Source organism: Megalops cyprinoides, chromosome 7, assembly GCF_013368585.1.
Source record: "Megalops cyprinoides isolate fMegCyp1 chromosome 7, fMegCyp1.pri, whole genome shotgun sequence".
NCBI classification, from domain to species: domain Eukaryota; kingdom Metazoa; phylum Chordata; class Actinopteri; order Elopiformes; family Megalopidae; genus Megalops; species Megalops cyprinoides.
Window position 1 is genome coordinate 14,085,014 of NC_050589.1, and position 17,406 is coordinate 14,102,419.

At 40.5% G+C, this 17,406-nt stretch overlaps 1 protein-coding gene across 1 annotated transcript; it reads left to right on the plus strand.

Moving 5' to 3' along the window:
• The first annotated feature begins 11,396 nt into the window (after positions 1-11,396).
• LOC118780088 (caveolin-2-like) lies at positions 11,397-13,596 on the plus strand. Its single transcript, XM_036532399.1, has 3 exons — positions 11,397-11,624; positions 12,758-12,945; positions 13,446-13,596. The coding sequence occupies exons 1-3, from the start codon at positions 11,478-11,480 to the stop codon at positions 13,594-13,596; spliced, it is 486 nt and encodes a 161-aa protein (XP_036388292.1). The 5' UTR covers positions 11,397-11,477.
• Positions 13,597-17,406: the final 3,810 nt, after the last annotated feature.

Consider the following 17,406-nt stretch of genomic DNA (forward strand, 5'->3'; position numbering starts at 1 on the left):
CATATACTTTGATGGCTGACATTTGCTTTGTTTGGGAATGGTGGTGTGGAGAAACTGGCCAACACTTCTCACCAAAAATGAAACAGAAGAAAAGAAAACTTGAAAAAAAAAACAACACATAATTTGTTTTTAACATCCACTAACAAAAGGAATCAACCTTGAGCACACAGCCAAAACCCAAATCCAACAAATGTCAGCCTCCTCCAGTCACACACCTGAATTTTCCTTGCCCTTAATTGGCAGGTGACACCAATTAACCAATGGCTGGCTCACATAGACAAAGACAATTACATTAAACCAATTAACCTGTTCAGCTGATACCAGACAATTACCTTCAAAACGTGGCGTTGCAAAATGTTGTTTACTAATTGTCTTAGCCAGCGTGCACAATGTGTTAGCTAACCGCTGTGACCTCCTTACAAGGTAACATTGATGTTATAACTGGCTAGCTAGCTAGCAATCTACACCTGCATTCATAAAAGTAACAAGCTAGCCAAACTGAAGTAAAGCAAAGCGTGCAGAATTTGTTTTAATGTAATGTTATCAACATAACTTTGCAAACACCAGCTAGTTTGTTCACCACCAGCTCTTTTTTGCTCAATGTTATCAAGGGGATCTTAATGGGTTCCTGGACTCCAGAGTAGCATAGCCTAATGCTAATCATCATCATCTCTCATGACATATTGTTGAGCCAGGCAGCCAGCCCATTGTTAGCTTCTGCTTATGGTAAGCAGCTTACCGCAAGTTCTACACTCACTCCACTCTCGCCCTCATCTCTCTCCCTCTCCTCATCTTCCTCACTGTGCCCGCCACCGCCATCATCGGCCGTGGGTGCTGAAGAAGGTCCTGCAGCAAACATGTCAGTTATTTTACCACATTTGGCAGCATCTGCCTGAAGGACCTGTCTTTTTTTGGCCCACAATTTCTCCACGCCTCCCTTGTGTTTTCTCTCCCATTTTTTTTTTTTTTGCAGATGTGCTGTTTAATGACGCAGGCACTGAGCCAAAAGGCGGAGGTGTTTAAAGATGTGATTGGGTCAGCCTAGTGTCAATTAAGAAAAAAACCAATGGGCCGATCTACCTGTTTTATGGGCTGGTCAGACAAAAAAAAAAAGACAGTTGTGTCGGCCCAAAAGGCACATCGGCCCACCGGTCTGCATGGATGGAGATGACCAGATGGCCAGTCCAGCCATGGTTCACATAGTGCTGAATAAGTGATGGTCCTTTAGAGGGTGGAAATCTCGCTGGGCCAGGGGGAAATGAACCAACGGCCTTGAAACTGCCAAATCCTACTGATGGAGCAGCAGGGGCCATCTGGGACAGACACGTTAGGTGGAACTGTCAGAGGAAGAAGTCCTCCATATCGAAGGAATTGAGGGTGACCAAGTCTGACCAGGTAGTAATGGAGGAAGCTATGGAGAGGAGATAGGAAATGAAGGACCTCCCTTGCGGGGATCCACATGACGAAGTTGAGGTGACCAAGGAATGGCAGTAATTTGCATTTAGAGCAGCGAGCGAAGGCTAGGCAAGCTGTCCAGATGGTAATAATGTGATCAAGCTTCAGAGAAAGTCATCCAAAAGGTGGATTCCATCTAAGGCTGAACAAATGCCAGTAGCCTGGGTGAAGTGGCATAACCTTGAAATTGCTGGTGATATCTGCCTTAACCAGCCACTCACATATCTTTTCAGAGAAATAGTATGGTCAACAGTGGATTAATTCAATGAGTATTTGGAAATGAGAATTAAACTCTTTATGCTAGGTGTGAAACTATTGTGAGGGGCAGCAAAGTCTATTATCAGGTGCTTTTTACACAAAGAGGATTGACGCAGAAAGAAAAAAGGAGCTAGAAGTAAATGGGCAGATTATAAAACCTGGCTGTTTCCATAAGCAGTAGGAGGCTGTAATTCTGGTTCAGAAAGGGCAGATTGCAGATTGGCAAATAACTGTGTAGGTGGGCACTGAAGCAAGCCCAGGAGAGATACCATGGTAGAGCCTGTGCAGTAGATACACAACAAAGTTGGGATTCGGGCGGCCGGGAAGTTCGAACATAGTGCAGATACGTCAATAGGCATAAATGGATGGTCGAGTAGTCATTTATGTGGTTTTTGGTTTTTTTTAAGAATGGGGCATACAGTTTTAGCATACGCTTGAGATAGTGAGAAGTTAATTTGTTGCAATGTGTAGTTATTAAGGAGGTACCCTTATAGTAGTGCAATTATTATTTCTGATTTGAAAGTGAAAGGCGATTCCTCTGTGTATTTGTTGTACTGCCTTGGGGACTCCTCTTAAGGGTAACTCATTTCTGAAAGCACTGATTTGATTTGACGACAGCCAGGCTGGTGAGAGGGGATCATGCAGATTTAAAGCTGACCCAGACCTGAGACATAACAAAAATAGACCAAAAAACACTGAGCAGATATTCTAAATGCTCTGACCCAGCTACGGCAGGGAGAGAATGCTGCCTTACAACCGCTGGATTTTGATAAATAAGCAAAACGACAAGAAAATAGATAGATTTCTAAATTGAAAAAGTGAAATAATTCAGCTCCTTCATCCTATCTGTCCTACTTTTTGTAGGAATGCAGTTACACAAGAAATGGACTTCTTGCATAGCAACGGTAGGTTTTCAGTGGGATCTTTGGATTTAGTGTCAGAATCTGAGAGAACTGGGCTTTTGAGCATGCCTTGAAAATACATCACTGGCTTATTTGCATCTCAGTTCCACTCATGTGTACTAGCAGCATAGGAGCCATCAGAATAACAAGGTAAGGACATTTATAGCAGGCATATTCAAAGGATGCCGTTGTTAAACCCTAAACGAGTGATAACACAGTGTCATTTTATAGGCCTGTGTGTCTGGTTTACAGGAACACTAGGATGAATGATCACACACAGGAAAGCATTTACTGAGATGGATCATCCAAGACAAACAATCATAAAGCCTTCACAAAGTACCTCACCGATCCCCAGCATCCTTTTGCAGTATTTTAAAAGACAGTGAATTATGGAGGTGTGTAAAGATGATATGTCAATAGCTTCTGTGACACTTAACTTAGAATTCAGACCTCAGAATAGAATAGGATAGGGTAAGGTACAGACACAGGACATATTGAAAACAGCAATAGCTTATTTATGTGGAATCCACACACATACTCTACATACATATAATCACCCAGACACTCACTCATGCACACTCACACACACAAATATATATGGATTAATGGTACATCTGAGGATTTACAGTCCTCTGGTATGAAATAGGAAGGAAACTCATATGCGCTTGGATTAAGGATCTATTGTAACACACACACGCACACATGCACATGCACATGCACACACATACATAGCCTATAAACCAGTTGATGTGCAATGCTAAATCACTTCTGATCCCTTTCTATCTTAAGGTCCACAATTCATAAAACATACCCTGTGATATTTGACTAATGCTTGTAAATCAAGCTTAACTGAGACTTATATAATTAAGTAAAATATATTAAATAACCAAACATCAACAGAACATCATGAAACATGTTCCAGCTATGGAATATGCATCATTTTGTGGGAGCTGCTCCATAATGGCACAAGGAGTCAGGGACAAACATGAATGTGTGGCAGTTGAACAATTGTTCTCCTACTTATATTTGCTTAGGTGAAAAGGGGGACTTTCCTATGCAGTCAGTTGTGTCCCTTTTCAAGTTATCAGAGCAAACCACTTCCAGCCTAAATTAATATATCTATGCTGTTTCCACAGTATGTCTGTAGTCAAAGTAACGGTCCGCACCTGCAGAACCTATGCAGCTGGCATACTTATTGGGCCTGAATAACACATTTTTGAAAAAAAAAAAAACTCTGAGCTAAATAACTATTAGTAGCTAAATTAAGAAGTTAACAGCTAAAGTGAACAAAAAAAAAATTGATTCCTCCTGAGCCTTCCAGTGAAGAATCGCTAGAAGGCAGTTGTACACTCTTAAATATTAGAAGAAGGATCATGCAACACAAAGAAGGGACCAAGTGTGGCAATAAAAGAACACAGATGCAACATTGGCTCCATCACCTCTTTATCCTCTGTGGTACATCTCCTGCCTGTGTAGAGGTGAGGGAGGGATCAGTAAAAAAGCTCTGGGTGTGCGGATATTGAGATGCAGACTAGCCCAGGCTGGAGCTGCATCTCCATTGTTTGCCGTCTGTGCTACTTGTGCCACTACCTGTCTCTTCATGGCAGCAGATATTTTTCATATCTTAACCCAAATTTCCACAAAATATCTAGTTGCATATGGATTGCATGGAAAAAAAATGTAAGTTCTCTCAGTTGCTGTGGATACAAGCATCTGCTAGGCAAATGTAACGTTAATGCCAGATGTATGACCTTTTTCATCATCTTTGGTTCGCTGTGTAGGGGTATTGCAGGTTCATCATTTCTGGATGTGAAATCATTCAAATAATGAACTTTGTACCATTTCACTAACATCAGTCTTTTGTCTTGAAGGTTTGACATTTAATTAGAACAAATGCTTATTCTTTTTTTATGACTAAGAGCAAAAATTGCATTTTTAATGTGAATGGTGGTGTAAATTAATTTAAACTTGAAAAAAATCATTCTACTCACAAATGGGTGTAGAAATATGTGTTTATATCTCTATAGCCCCACCTGTGGTCACTATGAGGAGCTACATTGTTATGGGAAGACAAGGTGACAGTGTTGCTATCACAATGGGGCTGTGTTGAATTGTTAATATTACTGTTGTCTGCTTTCTGTACAGTTCTTTACTCTATACTCATGTTGGCTGTACATCTACATGCATCTTACAATGCAAGTAAATATGTCTGTTGTAGTCGTGTCGGCAGTAGTTTATTCATTTGTAACCTCATCTGTACATAATGGGAATTTAGGCCTGTCTTTGAAGGATCACTCTCTGTAACTCCAGTTTTCTACAGAATTGGTCCCTGTGGTTTGTAAGAGACAATTGTAATTAATGTTCCATTTTTTATTTGAAAGCTCAGAGGAGGTACTTTGGTATTTTAAATGCTATAACAAAATAGAGCATGACAAACTAACCTGTAAGATCATTACAGTATGAAATGATCGCACCAAAAATAACTGCAAACATTTATGTGATTAAAAAAGTATGACTCTGTATGTATGTATGTTAAAAAGTATGTATGCCTTAAGTAGGCAGTTCCTGAATAGCTGTATAGTAAATACACTGGTAAACAAGTGTGGACCCAGATTACAATTTCTACCTGGAGTGGTCAGTTCGCATATGATGACATAAGCATTATTATCAATTTCCTGTTAATATAGTCCCTACAACACGTGTATCCTTAGTAGTGTGCTTACTATTGGCTGCAATTACAAATGTATAAATGTGTTTACTGTGAAGGCCTGTTGTTAGCCACCTGAACACCTGAACTCCAGGTAGGTAGAAAGTGTTTTGCACAGACTGAGGGGCTGTGTTCACTGTCAAAGCGGTGTGCAGGCCATGCCCCTTCGGCCAGGCAGGATTTAGGATGAGCTGCATGTAAGCTGCATTATGTAAGGCTAGAAAGGAGACAAGTGGCTTATCTGAACACATTGACTACTTTGGTTAAGCTTTATTAAAAATTTTTTTTCAAAATCACTCCTCCCCAGCAAATTCTGTCCAAATTGAAGGATGCAATTTCCTAAAATTTGGTTCAAAGTTTTGTGAAATTCGGTCTGTACCAAAATAGTTAACTTAATGCGTAAACTGTTAAAATGCCTAAAATGTTTAAATGCGCTATTCCATTTCATGGAATTTGAAGTAGTGGCTGTTAAAAGACATGCAAATTCCTCTGAAATATGTATATTCTGGCGTGCATCACCATGGAACAACTGTGCAAAAAGTTTTGTTAAAATTAGTTTTATTGTCACTCATTTTGTACATTTATGTTATAGTAGTATCAAATTAATCAGTGAAATAATATGTCATGATATATTTAGGTGATATGCCTATCCATTAAACACAGAAAACCCCATATTAGTATTTTTGTTAAAGTAGCATCCCGGGTAACTTCTAATTTCTAATGTTGAAGTGTGTTAGGAAGCATTGCAATGGACACACAGATTATCAGAATTACCATCAGTGGACTCCATGAGAAAGGCATAGTGAAGATGTGAATTTACCTTATTGGTCCTTATTTTTGTAGTGTAATCCATTGGCTTCAGATTATTTTTGTGTCTAACCCTAAGGTTTGCATTAGGGACGAGGGGTAATTCTTGCATTATCAACAATGGCTGAAACAAAAAACTGTCTCTCGTATGTTCCCTATGTGTCGTGTTTTTTAATTAAGTTCAATTAAGTTTACCGTATATAGTAAATGAATTTACTTCATTAGTTCATCTGCCTTATTATATATGTTCATATTGTCCAACACTCCCTCTGAAAGACACAAGTTTCCACAGCAGAAGAACAAGGCCAAAACAAACCAGGGCTGCCTCTGTTTACCATGTATACCATTTTGAAAGGGTTGAAATTTTTCAACGGCTCAGTTACCACCGTTCGACAGTTTCAGAAACATTTCTTGTTACAGTTAGCTTTCAGAGCACGGAATCTTTTGGTATTTTTGTTTTTTTTTAACCGATCATTTGTAATCATTAACGTTGCCTGTGACTGTGTTTTGCTCACCGTGATGAATTCACGTAACGTTGTCTTTGTTTTTGCCTCCTCTGCGCTTTTACATTGTTTGCCTGGCGCACGTGACCTTTGTACTTTGCTCTCAGTGACTCGTCGCAATCACAACAGGATAACAGAAATGTCAAGGTCAATCTCTAACCTTTCATGAAAAAGTGAATAAAGGCAAAAACTTTATTCACCTCTGCAACAGTAGATAACTATCTGTGGTTCAACTGTTTGTTCTCTACTTTTAACGCATCTACATATGGACATACATATGTCAGTATACTGCCATTATGGCACAGCATTTTGAAATTAAATGTTGAAAGAAGTTTAGGTGGGTGTTTCATGGCTGTGAAATAAATTTAGATGTCGCACAATACCTTGTGACTCACACTAACAATTTAGAGAGCTGTTGTGGCTGTGTGGAATTAACTTGGGCATCTTATCAGAACCAAATGTACAAATCTCTGGTGCCTAATGTGTTGATAGCCCATAACAACTACCTCTATAATGTTATTGCTATTATACCTGCTGTGCTCAAATGCAGTGAGCTCAGCTATGGTGGTCACAGCATAGTAAATACTGTCCTGTTTTTTTCAAGTAGCTGTAAACGTGGATCAGACAGTGTTTCACTTGAACTTCCTCTAATTTACTCCAGCGCAATAGTGCATGAAAGTCTGTATGTGTTTTGTGAGATGGACAAAATGATTTTACTGCACATTAATCATGAGGTGTTTTGCACCAAGTTTGTACTTACACTAATAATGTATCCTTTGTCTCAAAACATTGCAAGGTTTGGATTAGAGAATTAGGTGAGGCCATGCACTGCTACAGATAATAGACCTAATATGCTCAATTCCAGGTTACCACTGACTATAGAAAAGAAAATATGTTCATGGCTCAAAAAAGTCAAGTTAAAACTAACAAGTGACATTCTGTACTTAATTAGTCAACTGCAAGAAACAGCCAAATTAATATGTACAAAACCAAAATGAACATCACTTCTCCACCCCGCAAGTCAATATGAAATTTGAGAACAGCTTGAGTAAATCTGGCAACCTCCACCACCAGGTGCTCTCATCCAGCGGCCATCAAATTCATGCATTAAAAATAGAACCAAAAGAAAAAAAAACTGCAGTCACTTGGGGACACAAGCTTATTTGGAGCACAAGAGGGATGCTTCACATTTGCTATTCAGAGTCATAATTATTTTAAAAAGCCCAGACTAATCAAAAACACAAGAAAGGACATTTCAAACACCGAATAAACTCTACCACTCTGTCACTGAATAGAGCCTGTCTGGATGGGCACATGTGATGCAATGAGGGACTCATAGCAAAAGTGTGAGTTTCTGATCACAACAGAGCTAGATGTTGATAGTGGCTGAATGGAGTCAAGGAAGTGCTAATACAGTAGCATTAAAATTAAATGATTAAAAATATAACAGTCTGGATATTTCTACAAAAATGCTGACCATTGCTTTATTTAAACAGAAACAGACCCATGGAGTTCAGTAGGTAAACCACTGTAAAAATGCCTATTATAGTATATAATAAATATATTGTTATAATAAGAATAATGTACCCAGATCAGCTAAATCATAGGACAGTCCATTGAGCATGGTAATAGAGGATTATAGAAAGAAAGTATTGTTTGTAAGCCCTGGTGCTGTAACCACGGAAACAGCTGGATAGCCAGGTGTGGCTGGTGAACCGAGCTCTGTATATTACTGCCAACATCCACTTACTGTAAGCCGGTGGGGTAGGGATTGAGGACAGTGACAGTGGTGCTGTCATTTTCCTGATTAAAAAAAAAAATTGCATACCTGCTGCTTTTAGACAGATAGTAGTAACCTAATAGATCTCAGTGACAGTTTGTGTGCTTAACTTCTTTGATATTAATGATATGCCAATGCCACATTAGCAAAGACTGATTGTTACATCCCCAGTGTTCCATGCTCTGCCCACCCTCTGCACTATACCTTTTTTGAAGGGAATCTGGTTATACAACAATTAGCGGGTGGGTGCCCATAATGGCCCTTTTCCACAAGGTTAAAGCGCATTATCTTCCCAATGTTCCAACTGCAGTGAGGGGGTGGGGATGTTATGAAAGCTCACTGAGCAGCACTGAACATCAGGAGGATGTTAGCCTGACCCAAGCAAAAACACATTGCTCCGCGTAAATAATCCTCATATTCCCTTGCAGGCGGTGACTGTGGAGGCAGGTGGAGCGGGACAGGTGTGGGGGAGAGCTTTGGTTCAGGCCCTGACTCCTCTGTATCCCAACTATTCTAACGCACATAGCACATCTACCCTCACCGCCTGCCTTTGAGAGGAAGTCATTAGCGTGCCTCTGTCTCCTGCTAGGACAGGAGCAATGAGCTGTGTTGTCATCACAACCGGATGTCTCCCTGACGTCATCCAGCCTTGAGCGCTCATGTCCAGGTATCAGGGACACCAATGGCGTGTGGTCGAAAAAAAGTGCAAGAAATAGCTTGATCCCTATCTTGCCTCCTTTTCAACTGGTTTCATTTGCAGTCATACAACAGGCTGTGGAAATTACATGGGGCCAGAGCTATGGGAAAGTAAGGTGTACTGTGATGCATACTGCCATCAACAAGAAAACTGCACATGGCAAAGCATTTGTCTATCTAATGAGCATATTGGCTATGTGATGAGCATGTCAGTGTGCTGGCTTCTGCCTGACAGAGGGGAATTGGGAAATAAGCAGGTGCCACCTAGTCCTTATGCGTAAACTACAGGTTGAGTCTATGATCTTTCCAGCACCCATTTTATTTCTAAAATGTGTAAGGCAGGAAACAATACAATCATAATAAAACTTTTTACACTGCAGTGGGTGTTTATTTCTTACATATTTTTATTTTTCATGTTATATCTATATCACACATTAAGTGTCATATCTAAAATAAGTGTTTAGTTTACACTGCTTATGGATGACACCATTTCACTGCATGGAGGTCCTCAGTGATGAGTGGATTTCAGAGTTAGTGTTCCTAATGTTGCATCATGCCAAGTCATTACTTTTCCAGAGGAGCTGGGTTCAAGTGAGTGGCAATGCCGCTTAAAACCATTGCAATAACACATTCACCACAGAGCCCCACATTTCTAATTTATTAGTATACTTTGGTCGATGAAAGTTATTGCTGTTCTATGTTGAATAATGATATGAACATTGAAATGCAAACATTAAACATCTTGCGTCGGGTAACAGTGCAGGCCTATTTCTGAATGGATTATTTCTTTCCAGTGCTTTAAAACAGCTCACAACGAAGACGGTCAAGGCTGTCACCAGCTATTAATAGCAGTCAGAGGATGATCTGTTAATGGGTCCAAAGGTTGGGGGAAAACAGATTTTCCTAAAAGCATGTTGTGAAATGTGCTGTGCTGGAGCATGTAAGGGGAAAGGTACAGTGGCCTGGGTGACATTCTCCATATTATTAAACCTCAGGGGGGACCAGCACAACGGCACACTTCTGCCTGTTATCTCTGCCACGCTGGGTGCAATCACAAAGCACCTTACTAGAGTAGAGCTTTTGGCAGGGGGAGCTTCTTTCGCTTTCTTTTAAACTCCTATGTGTCCATGCCACTCATACCTACCCACTGTTTTTTGGCATAGTGAGTTGAATTTTCCTTTTCAGTGTGAATGGCATAACAATCACTCTGGTACCTTTCCCCTTGTGATTACTGGAGGCTTAAAATGCTCTCATTTGTCTAGGTATCCATTCACCTTCAGCACTCATGGTGTCCATACGCTCACTTGCTCTTGTGAACATTAGTACATGGAGTTGAAAATTACAATGCACCTTGTTTGTCTTTCACCATCAACATATACCAGCAACATATATCAGCAATGAGGAGTGTTGAAACAGAAATTATATTAAAAATAAGAACTTAGTATATTTTAAAATTATATGTCGGCTTTGGAAATAACATCTCTCTAAGCTAAAACAAGCTGCTGTTGGATATTACCCTGGGGAGTGCAGTGCAGACTTGAATGACAGGCAGTATCCAGTGGTTACCAAGGCTGTGTTTACAGCAGTGAAACATACTTAACACAGCTATCTATCAACACATTGAATGGATCATGTTTCATGAGTACTGAAAAAGTTCCTTCTAAAATGAGAAATAATGAGCATGGAGTTTCAAATGTGGCCACAGGAGGGTGATGTAGAGCTATGGAAATTTCCACTGTGTCCTCTTTGAGTTTAGTCTTTGTCTGACTGCTTCCAGTCGGAAGTAACTGCAGATGAATGCAATCCTACCTAATGCACAACGCTGCCATACCCTTGCTGTAAGAAGTGCTGTAAAAGTTGGTGCAACATTCTGAGCATGTGATGACACTGTCTGAATGACCTATGCTTGCTGCTTGAGCCCTTTATACACTTATTTAACTACTCAAAGATGAGACTATATCATAATGAGACTATATCATTGTGAATGCCTAATATTTCCATTTCCTAAAATGCTATAACTGATAACCTGGCCTTTTGCCAGGTTTATTGTTTCTCCACATAAATGTCCTATTTCTTCCTCATATTATGAACAGGCCTCACAGTGGGCAGTATTTATTCAGGGACATCTCTCACCCTGGTATTAATAACCTCTTTATTGAACTGTCTGTCTATCAACGTGGGGGCGATCCATTCCCGCTTGGAGATTCCAGGGGACATAGTCACTTTCCTAATATATCCCAGTGCAACACCAAGTGAGAAGCTCTATCTATAGAGCCAGACTGAGCTCTGTGCTTGCAGGGGGAGTCTGGGTTGGTCTTTCTGCATGCTGGCTCTTTGTTTCAGGCTCCTATTCTGCATAGACTGACACCATGACCAGGGGGGATACACCAGCGGACACCCAGGTGGACCTGGGAGATGTGGAGGCCCATTTGGAGGACGATGTCATCTCCACACAGAGTGACACTAGGCCCCTGCTGAATGAGAGAGACCCCCGAGGAATCAATGAATGCCTCAAGGTAATTTGCATGCACAGCTGCAGCATATACCAGAGTGAAGCAGCAGTTCACTCTTTTTGGAACCAAAGTGGCCACAGTACTGAATTTTTATTGCTGGAGGAAGACATTCTTAACTGGGAACATCTTCTGATTAATCACTGTGTCAATCACAGTATGGTAATAGTATGTGAAAAAATCATTTAGTGCATTTTAGTCATTTATTTGATAAAATAAAAATTTAAGACCACCTGTGGTTTGTGAGGCTTTACTGCTCCCTAGTGGAGATGTTGTAAAGAGCAGTTTATTGCACATTGTAAAGTGCTGCTTTCTGTAGACTCCTCTTCATTTTTCTTGTTGTTTTGTACTTTTTTTAGTTCACAGTAATGTCAGCTGTGCAACTGGACTGCTGCATCCCTGCAGATTTCACAGGTCTCTCTGTAAATGACAAAACTACTTTCTAGATGCATGCCACCTTAGATTTAATAATGGACTGTCTTTAGGCTGGCACCGCTCCCAGTATGTAGACTTAAACAGAACCTGCAAGTCCTCAGCAGCAGGGTCTGGCAGCCCCGATCTGCCCAGACCCACACTGTCAATGTCATCTCTGGACAAGTTTGCAGTAGAAATACACAGCCTGCTGTGTATCATTTCTGTTCCCAGGCAGCTTCTCTGTCAGTGCACCAGTTTAAAATACACATAGTAGACTGTTTACATGGTGCTCTAGTCTCATTTCCAAGTCAACACTGAGCAGAAGCCTGTAATATGATTACACTGGACCTCTTCAGCACTGATCATGGTGGGATACTGTCCAGCAGCTTTAGCCTTTGTTTGAATAACCAACAATTCTCAGACCTAGAAGGGCAGGTGAAGGCTGGATAATTATCCAAACAGTCTACACTGCACTACAGAATCAGTATGTAAAACCTCCATTACAGGTTATTACAATGTTGTCCATTTATACAGCTGGCTATTTACTGAGGCAATTGTGGGTTAAGTACCCAAGTGCCCAAGGGTACAACAGCAGTGCCCCAGTAGGGAATCAAACCAATTACCTTTTCGGTCACGAGTCCTGCTCCTTAACCACTATGCTACACTGCCACCTACATTTGTTTGTGATTTGTTATTAATTCTCATTCATCTTGCTCGTCCTCCAGGTCACCTTTGAGGATGTGATTGCTGAACCACAGTCAGTGCGGAGCACTGACAAGGTTTGGATCTGCAGCCACGCCCTGTTTGAGGTCTCCAGGGTGTGGTTCTACAGGATCATCACCACACTGATTGCTGTTCCTGTGTCTCTGATCAGTGGGATACTTTTTGCAATCCTGACCTGCCTCCATATATGGTATGCGTACTGTAGCATGACTGACACATCTTCAGTAAGATTTGTAAATGGACATCTGAATAGTGATCCTCTTTGGTTATGCACCTGACATGGTGAGGAACATGGTGTTCCGCAATGGAGGGATGGAGGCATGATGGAGCTCAAAAGTGGAAATATAGGGTTTCATCATTTTCTCTAATCTCAAAGTAGAAAAATAAATAGGGTAAATGCAGAACCTGGGGGCTTGGATGCTGCTGGGCGATGCATAATTGAAAAGCATGTGTCACAAGGAACTTTGTTATTTTTGTTTTCATAAGACCCTTTTCTATTTGAATGCAAAGTTTTGTGTTGAAATGTTTTGTGAAACAAAACATCACATAATATATGTGGCTGTTGAAGATGAGTAGACCCTGTAATCTCTGTTGCTCTCGATGCTATGTGTGAACTATCACGGTTTAAATTGTGGGCTCTGTGTGTTACTCCCTGAATGCTTCAAACACTCTTTTCTGTTCCTTCTCAAGGCTAATCATGCCATGTGCCCATATCCTCCTAATAAACACACAGTGGCTGCAGACTCTCTGGAGCAGTGTACTGGACATTGCAGTCTCACCATTCTTCAGGAGCTTTGGGAAGTGCTGTGCAGCCATTGGCATCTACTTGACACGGGAGTGACAATGACAGCACCAGAAGCAGTTCCACTTTCCAAGGGAGTCCTCGGATTTTGGGAGACCCGTGAACTGATATCACATCTGGAGGAAAGCTCACTCCTACAGGAGGGTGGGGTCAGCAACCGATTGCTGCAGTGCAGGAACTTGATACTGTTGCTATACTTGGGTATAGTACAAAAACCTACACATGATCTTACCCAAATGCATGAGAAATGAAAGTAAACATACCTTAACTGACTACATGTTTCAAAACTTGAGAACTGCACAGAGGAAAACATTATGGAGATGTGTTTTTTTCTGCGTCACCATTGGCTATGTGAGGAGATGCAATGACACCCAACAATCCACAGAGAGGAGTATTGTGATCGGACTACACCACTCCTCTTGAATGAGAGGGAGAACTCATTACCACTAATGCCACACAAGTTGCTTTTGCCCGAATAGGGATGAGCAGGGAATTACCAAACATCAGAACCCGAGGCAAATCTCTTTAACTAAAGTCTCATTAATACAGAGGACTAAAGAGCAATGCACTAGAAATCAATACACAAACTACACAAGCATAAGATGACTTAAGATATGGCACAATAGCACAGTCAGAGTTTAAGAGTACTGTTACATCCCATTTACAGGGACTGGGTTCAATTTAAAAGGACTAGATACAATCTGAAGAAACTAGAGCCTACTTTAAAGAGACTTTGCAATTTAAATACTGGCACAGAACAATCTTGCAGTCATTACAGGTACAAACAGTATAAACAGACACAGCAACAAGCAATATAAAGGCCATTTCAAAGACAGCAATTTACAGTTTAAGCGATTTACATCCCTTAAAATAGAAAGAAGCATTGGGAGACAAATGTTATACTGCTCTCATTTGCACATGTACAGCACGTACACAAGTAAGTCACGGAACTCCGAGCAAAAGAATGAAATCCAGCAGCAGCAGCAGCAAACATTTTTTTCAAGATGCATTTTAGGCCTGCTCAGTGTATCTTCAAGAAAAGGGCAGACCTCAGGTCCAAGGCTTAAATCTATGTGCATGAACATCACTGATCCTGAACTGAAGTCATTGTGTCAATAGTTTGGTTCACTGGTTCTGGAGGAAAGTGGGATAAAGACAAAGATGGGTAAATAATCAGTTCTTCCACTTTGTTCAAGCTAACATTTGTTATTAAACATTTAGTAAAGAGGTTCCTTTGTGGCTGACAGAGGGTGTGTTTAATTGTTTATACAGATGGATTTTTGCAGGCCATTTTCCATATTGCTACCATCTAGCAGTTGAACTGCCTTGTTGTTAGTTGTTTACCACAGAAGACAGATGGGGTTGGAACAGGGTAGGCGTCTGATGTCCTTTCACAGTTAACTACATTTCGAGATAATGTAAGGAAGTACAGCTGATCTTTTGATAAAGGCTTGCTGACTGGGGCCATGACCTTTAGCTCAACCTGTCAATTGGATTTAAGTCATTGTCTCGTTGTTTATCTCATTGCAATCAAACCATGACAGGGAAGCAAGACACGTCACAATAGTTACTAAGGACTGGATGAATAGGAAATGGTTCTGAAGACAAGTACTGTATTTTCACATTTTCTGAGACAGTTTAAAAACAGTATAAATGATGTTACTTAGGCTTGCTGCAGTTTTTGTTGGGGTGAGGGTACATCACCAAGAAGAAGTAAATAGTAAACAATTTCACATAAGGATTGTGTTATTAATATTTGTCAAAACATAGAATATGAAAAAAATAGTCATCCTCATTTAGAGTTTGTAATATTGTAGGACATCTTGTACATCTTGCATATACAGTACCATCCTGGTTATTCTAAGGTATATGAAAGCAATTACAAACTGTGTATGAAAGGCATAAAGTTGTATGTTTTGAATTGTATGTCATGTATTTTGAAATGTTTTCCACATGTTTTGGATGTTAGACTTGATTGTATTAGTTTTTCATAGCTGTGTGTGTGTGTGTGTGTGTGTGTGCGTCCTTCCAAAAGGACTTACATCTAACACTAAGGGAGGTTTTCTTGTTCCCTCAGAGCAACAATACTTTGGATCTCTTAGTATAGTCTATGTATAACTTGTGGCCAACTGGGGACATGGGGGACAGCCAGATGGATGCAATTTGTGGCCTTGTGTGAGTCAGGCAGGAGGCACAGTTGTCAGTCTGTCTGCCTGATGTTTGAGAGCAAATGGGTAAAAACTCTGAAGGAAAAGAGAGGGAGCCAAATGGCTGACCTGAAAAATATCTCTATAGCTGTCACTACAATAGCACTTTTAGAGCCTAATTTTTCTGGTTTAAACAAAACCAGCCTATAGATATTCTAATACTGTGGATATTAGCATTTTTCTTTTTCCAAGTGTCATTAAATCATTCATACTTTGGTCACATAGTAGAACAAATTGCAGAACAAATGGGGTAGAAAGATATATTAGTTCGAAATTGTAAACAATTAGGTTGTTAAAATGAAACAGACATTAGAAGGCTCTAAGTAAGAATGTGTAATGTGTTCAGATTGCCAAGAGCTGTTTTAGTGAGTCATGAGGTGGCAGATGTCAGAAAGCATTCCATGTTTCCATGAGTAGCCTAACAAATTCTTACAAAAGTGGTTTTGTCTCAAACTTCTGTCTACAAGAATGTGGGAAGGGTCTGCACCAGCATTGATTTAAACAGGAGTCACAACCATGTCTGAGATGTTTTGCCCTATGCTATTTCTATCTTCCCACAGGGCAAGAATCCATCCCTTCTAATAGCACACTGTGAATGCTTCTCTAATTAGTTTGGTCCCCACCCACCCGTGTACACTCTGACCTGTATCAGGCACTCGCTCTGCAGAGAGTCAGACTAGCATTGCATTACCTTACCAAGCCATCATGGTGGCTACTACCATAAAATGCAACCTTGGCTAACTTGCCTTACTGTATATACCCCACAGAGATACCCAACAATCTGGTTAGAGAGAGAGTGTGAGCGAATGGGTAGTGTTTTTGGCTAGGATCAAGTTATAAAGGAGTGAAATTTAGCAACAGGCTTTTGATGTTGCATAATTCTGTGGTACATGCACCCCTCTCCTCCCATTAGAAGAAAACAGGTACAGACTTCTGAACTGAAAATGTTTTGCAGCCTTTTTTTGGTGACTACTTAACTGAGGATATGAATTGGTCTACACGCTTGAATGTACTGTGGATGGACACCCTCATTGACAGGGTTGTGTCGGTTGTGCATTGACTCAATGCCACTTGCCGTATTTACTGCTTATCCAGTTGCCAATAACAAGGAACATGGAATTATGGAAGTGATACATGTCACAGCATCACTAGGAAACCACCCAATCAGACACACAACTTGCTGCCACCTAGTTTCCTAAAAAGTATGGCAATAGGCTTGGCCACTCGCTTCCAGTGAGGGTCTGCCCTGCAACTATGGTGGCAGCCATATTGTGTTTGCACTAGGCTGTATACATGCCAGGGATAATTCACAACCATATTCAGCTGCAATATGAAGGAAGAGTCAGTATATGATAATGTAAATGATGTAATAATGGCAAAAATCATTACTATCCTGAAGCATTACCAATCTCTAAAGTTAATTCATTTGAAATGTCAACGTTAGATGGGCTGCAAACCTCCCAGCTCTTTGTAATGCATTGCCTGACCCTTCTGCTTCTCTCCATCTTGCCGCTTTCTTTCACACTCCGTGAAGACGAATCTGAAGCTCTGGATCTCTTGCCAAAAATGCTTTTCAGCACTCATCATTTAGACTGCCCTTCTCGTTCCTTTTGAGACCTTCAGGGAAATAATCTATTACAAT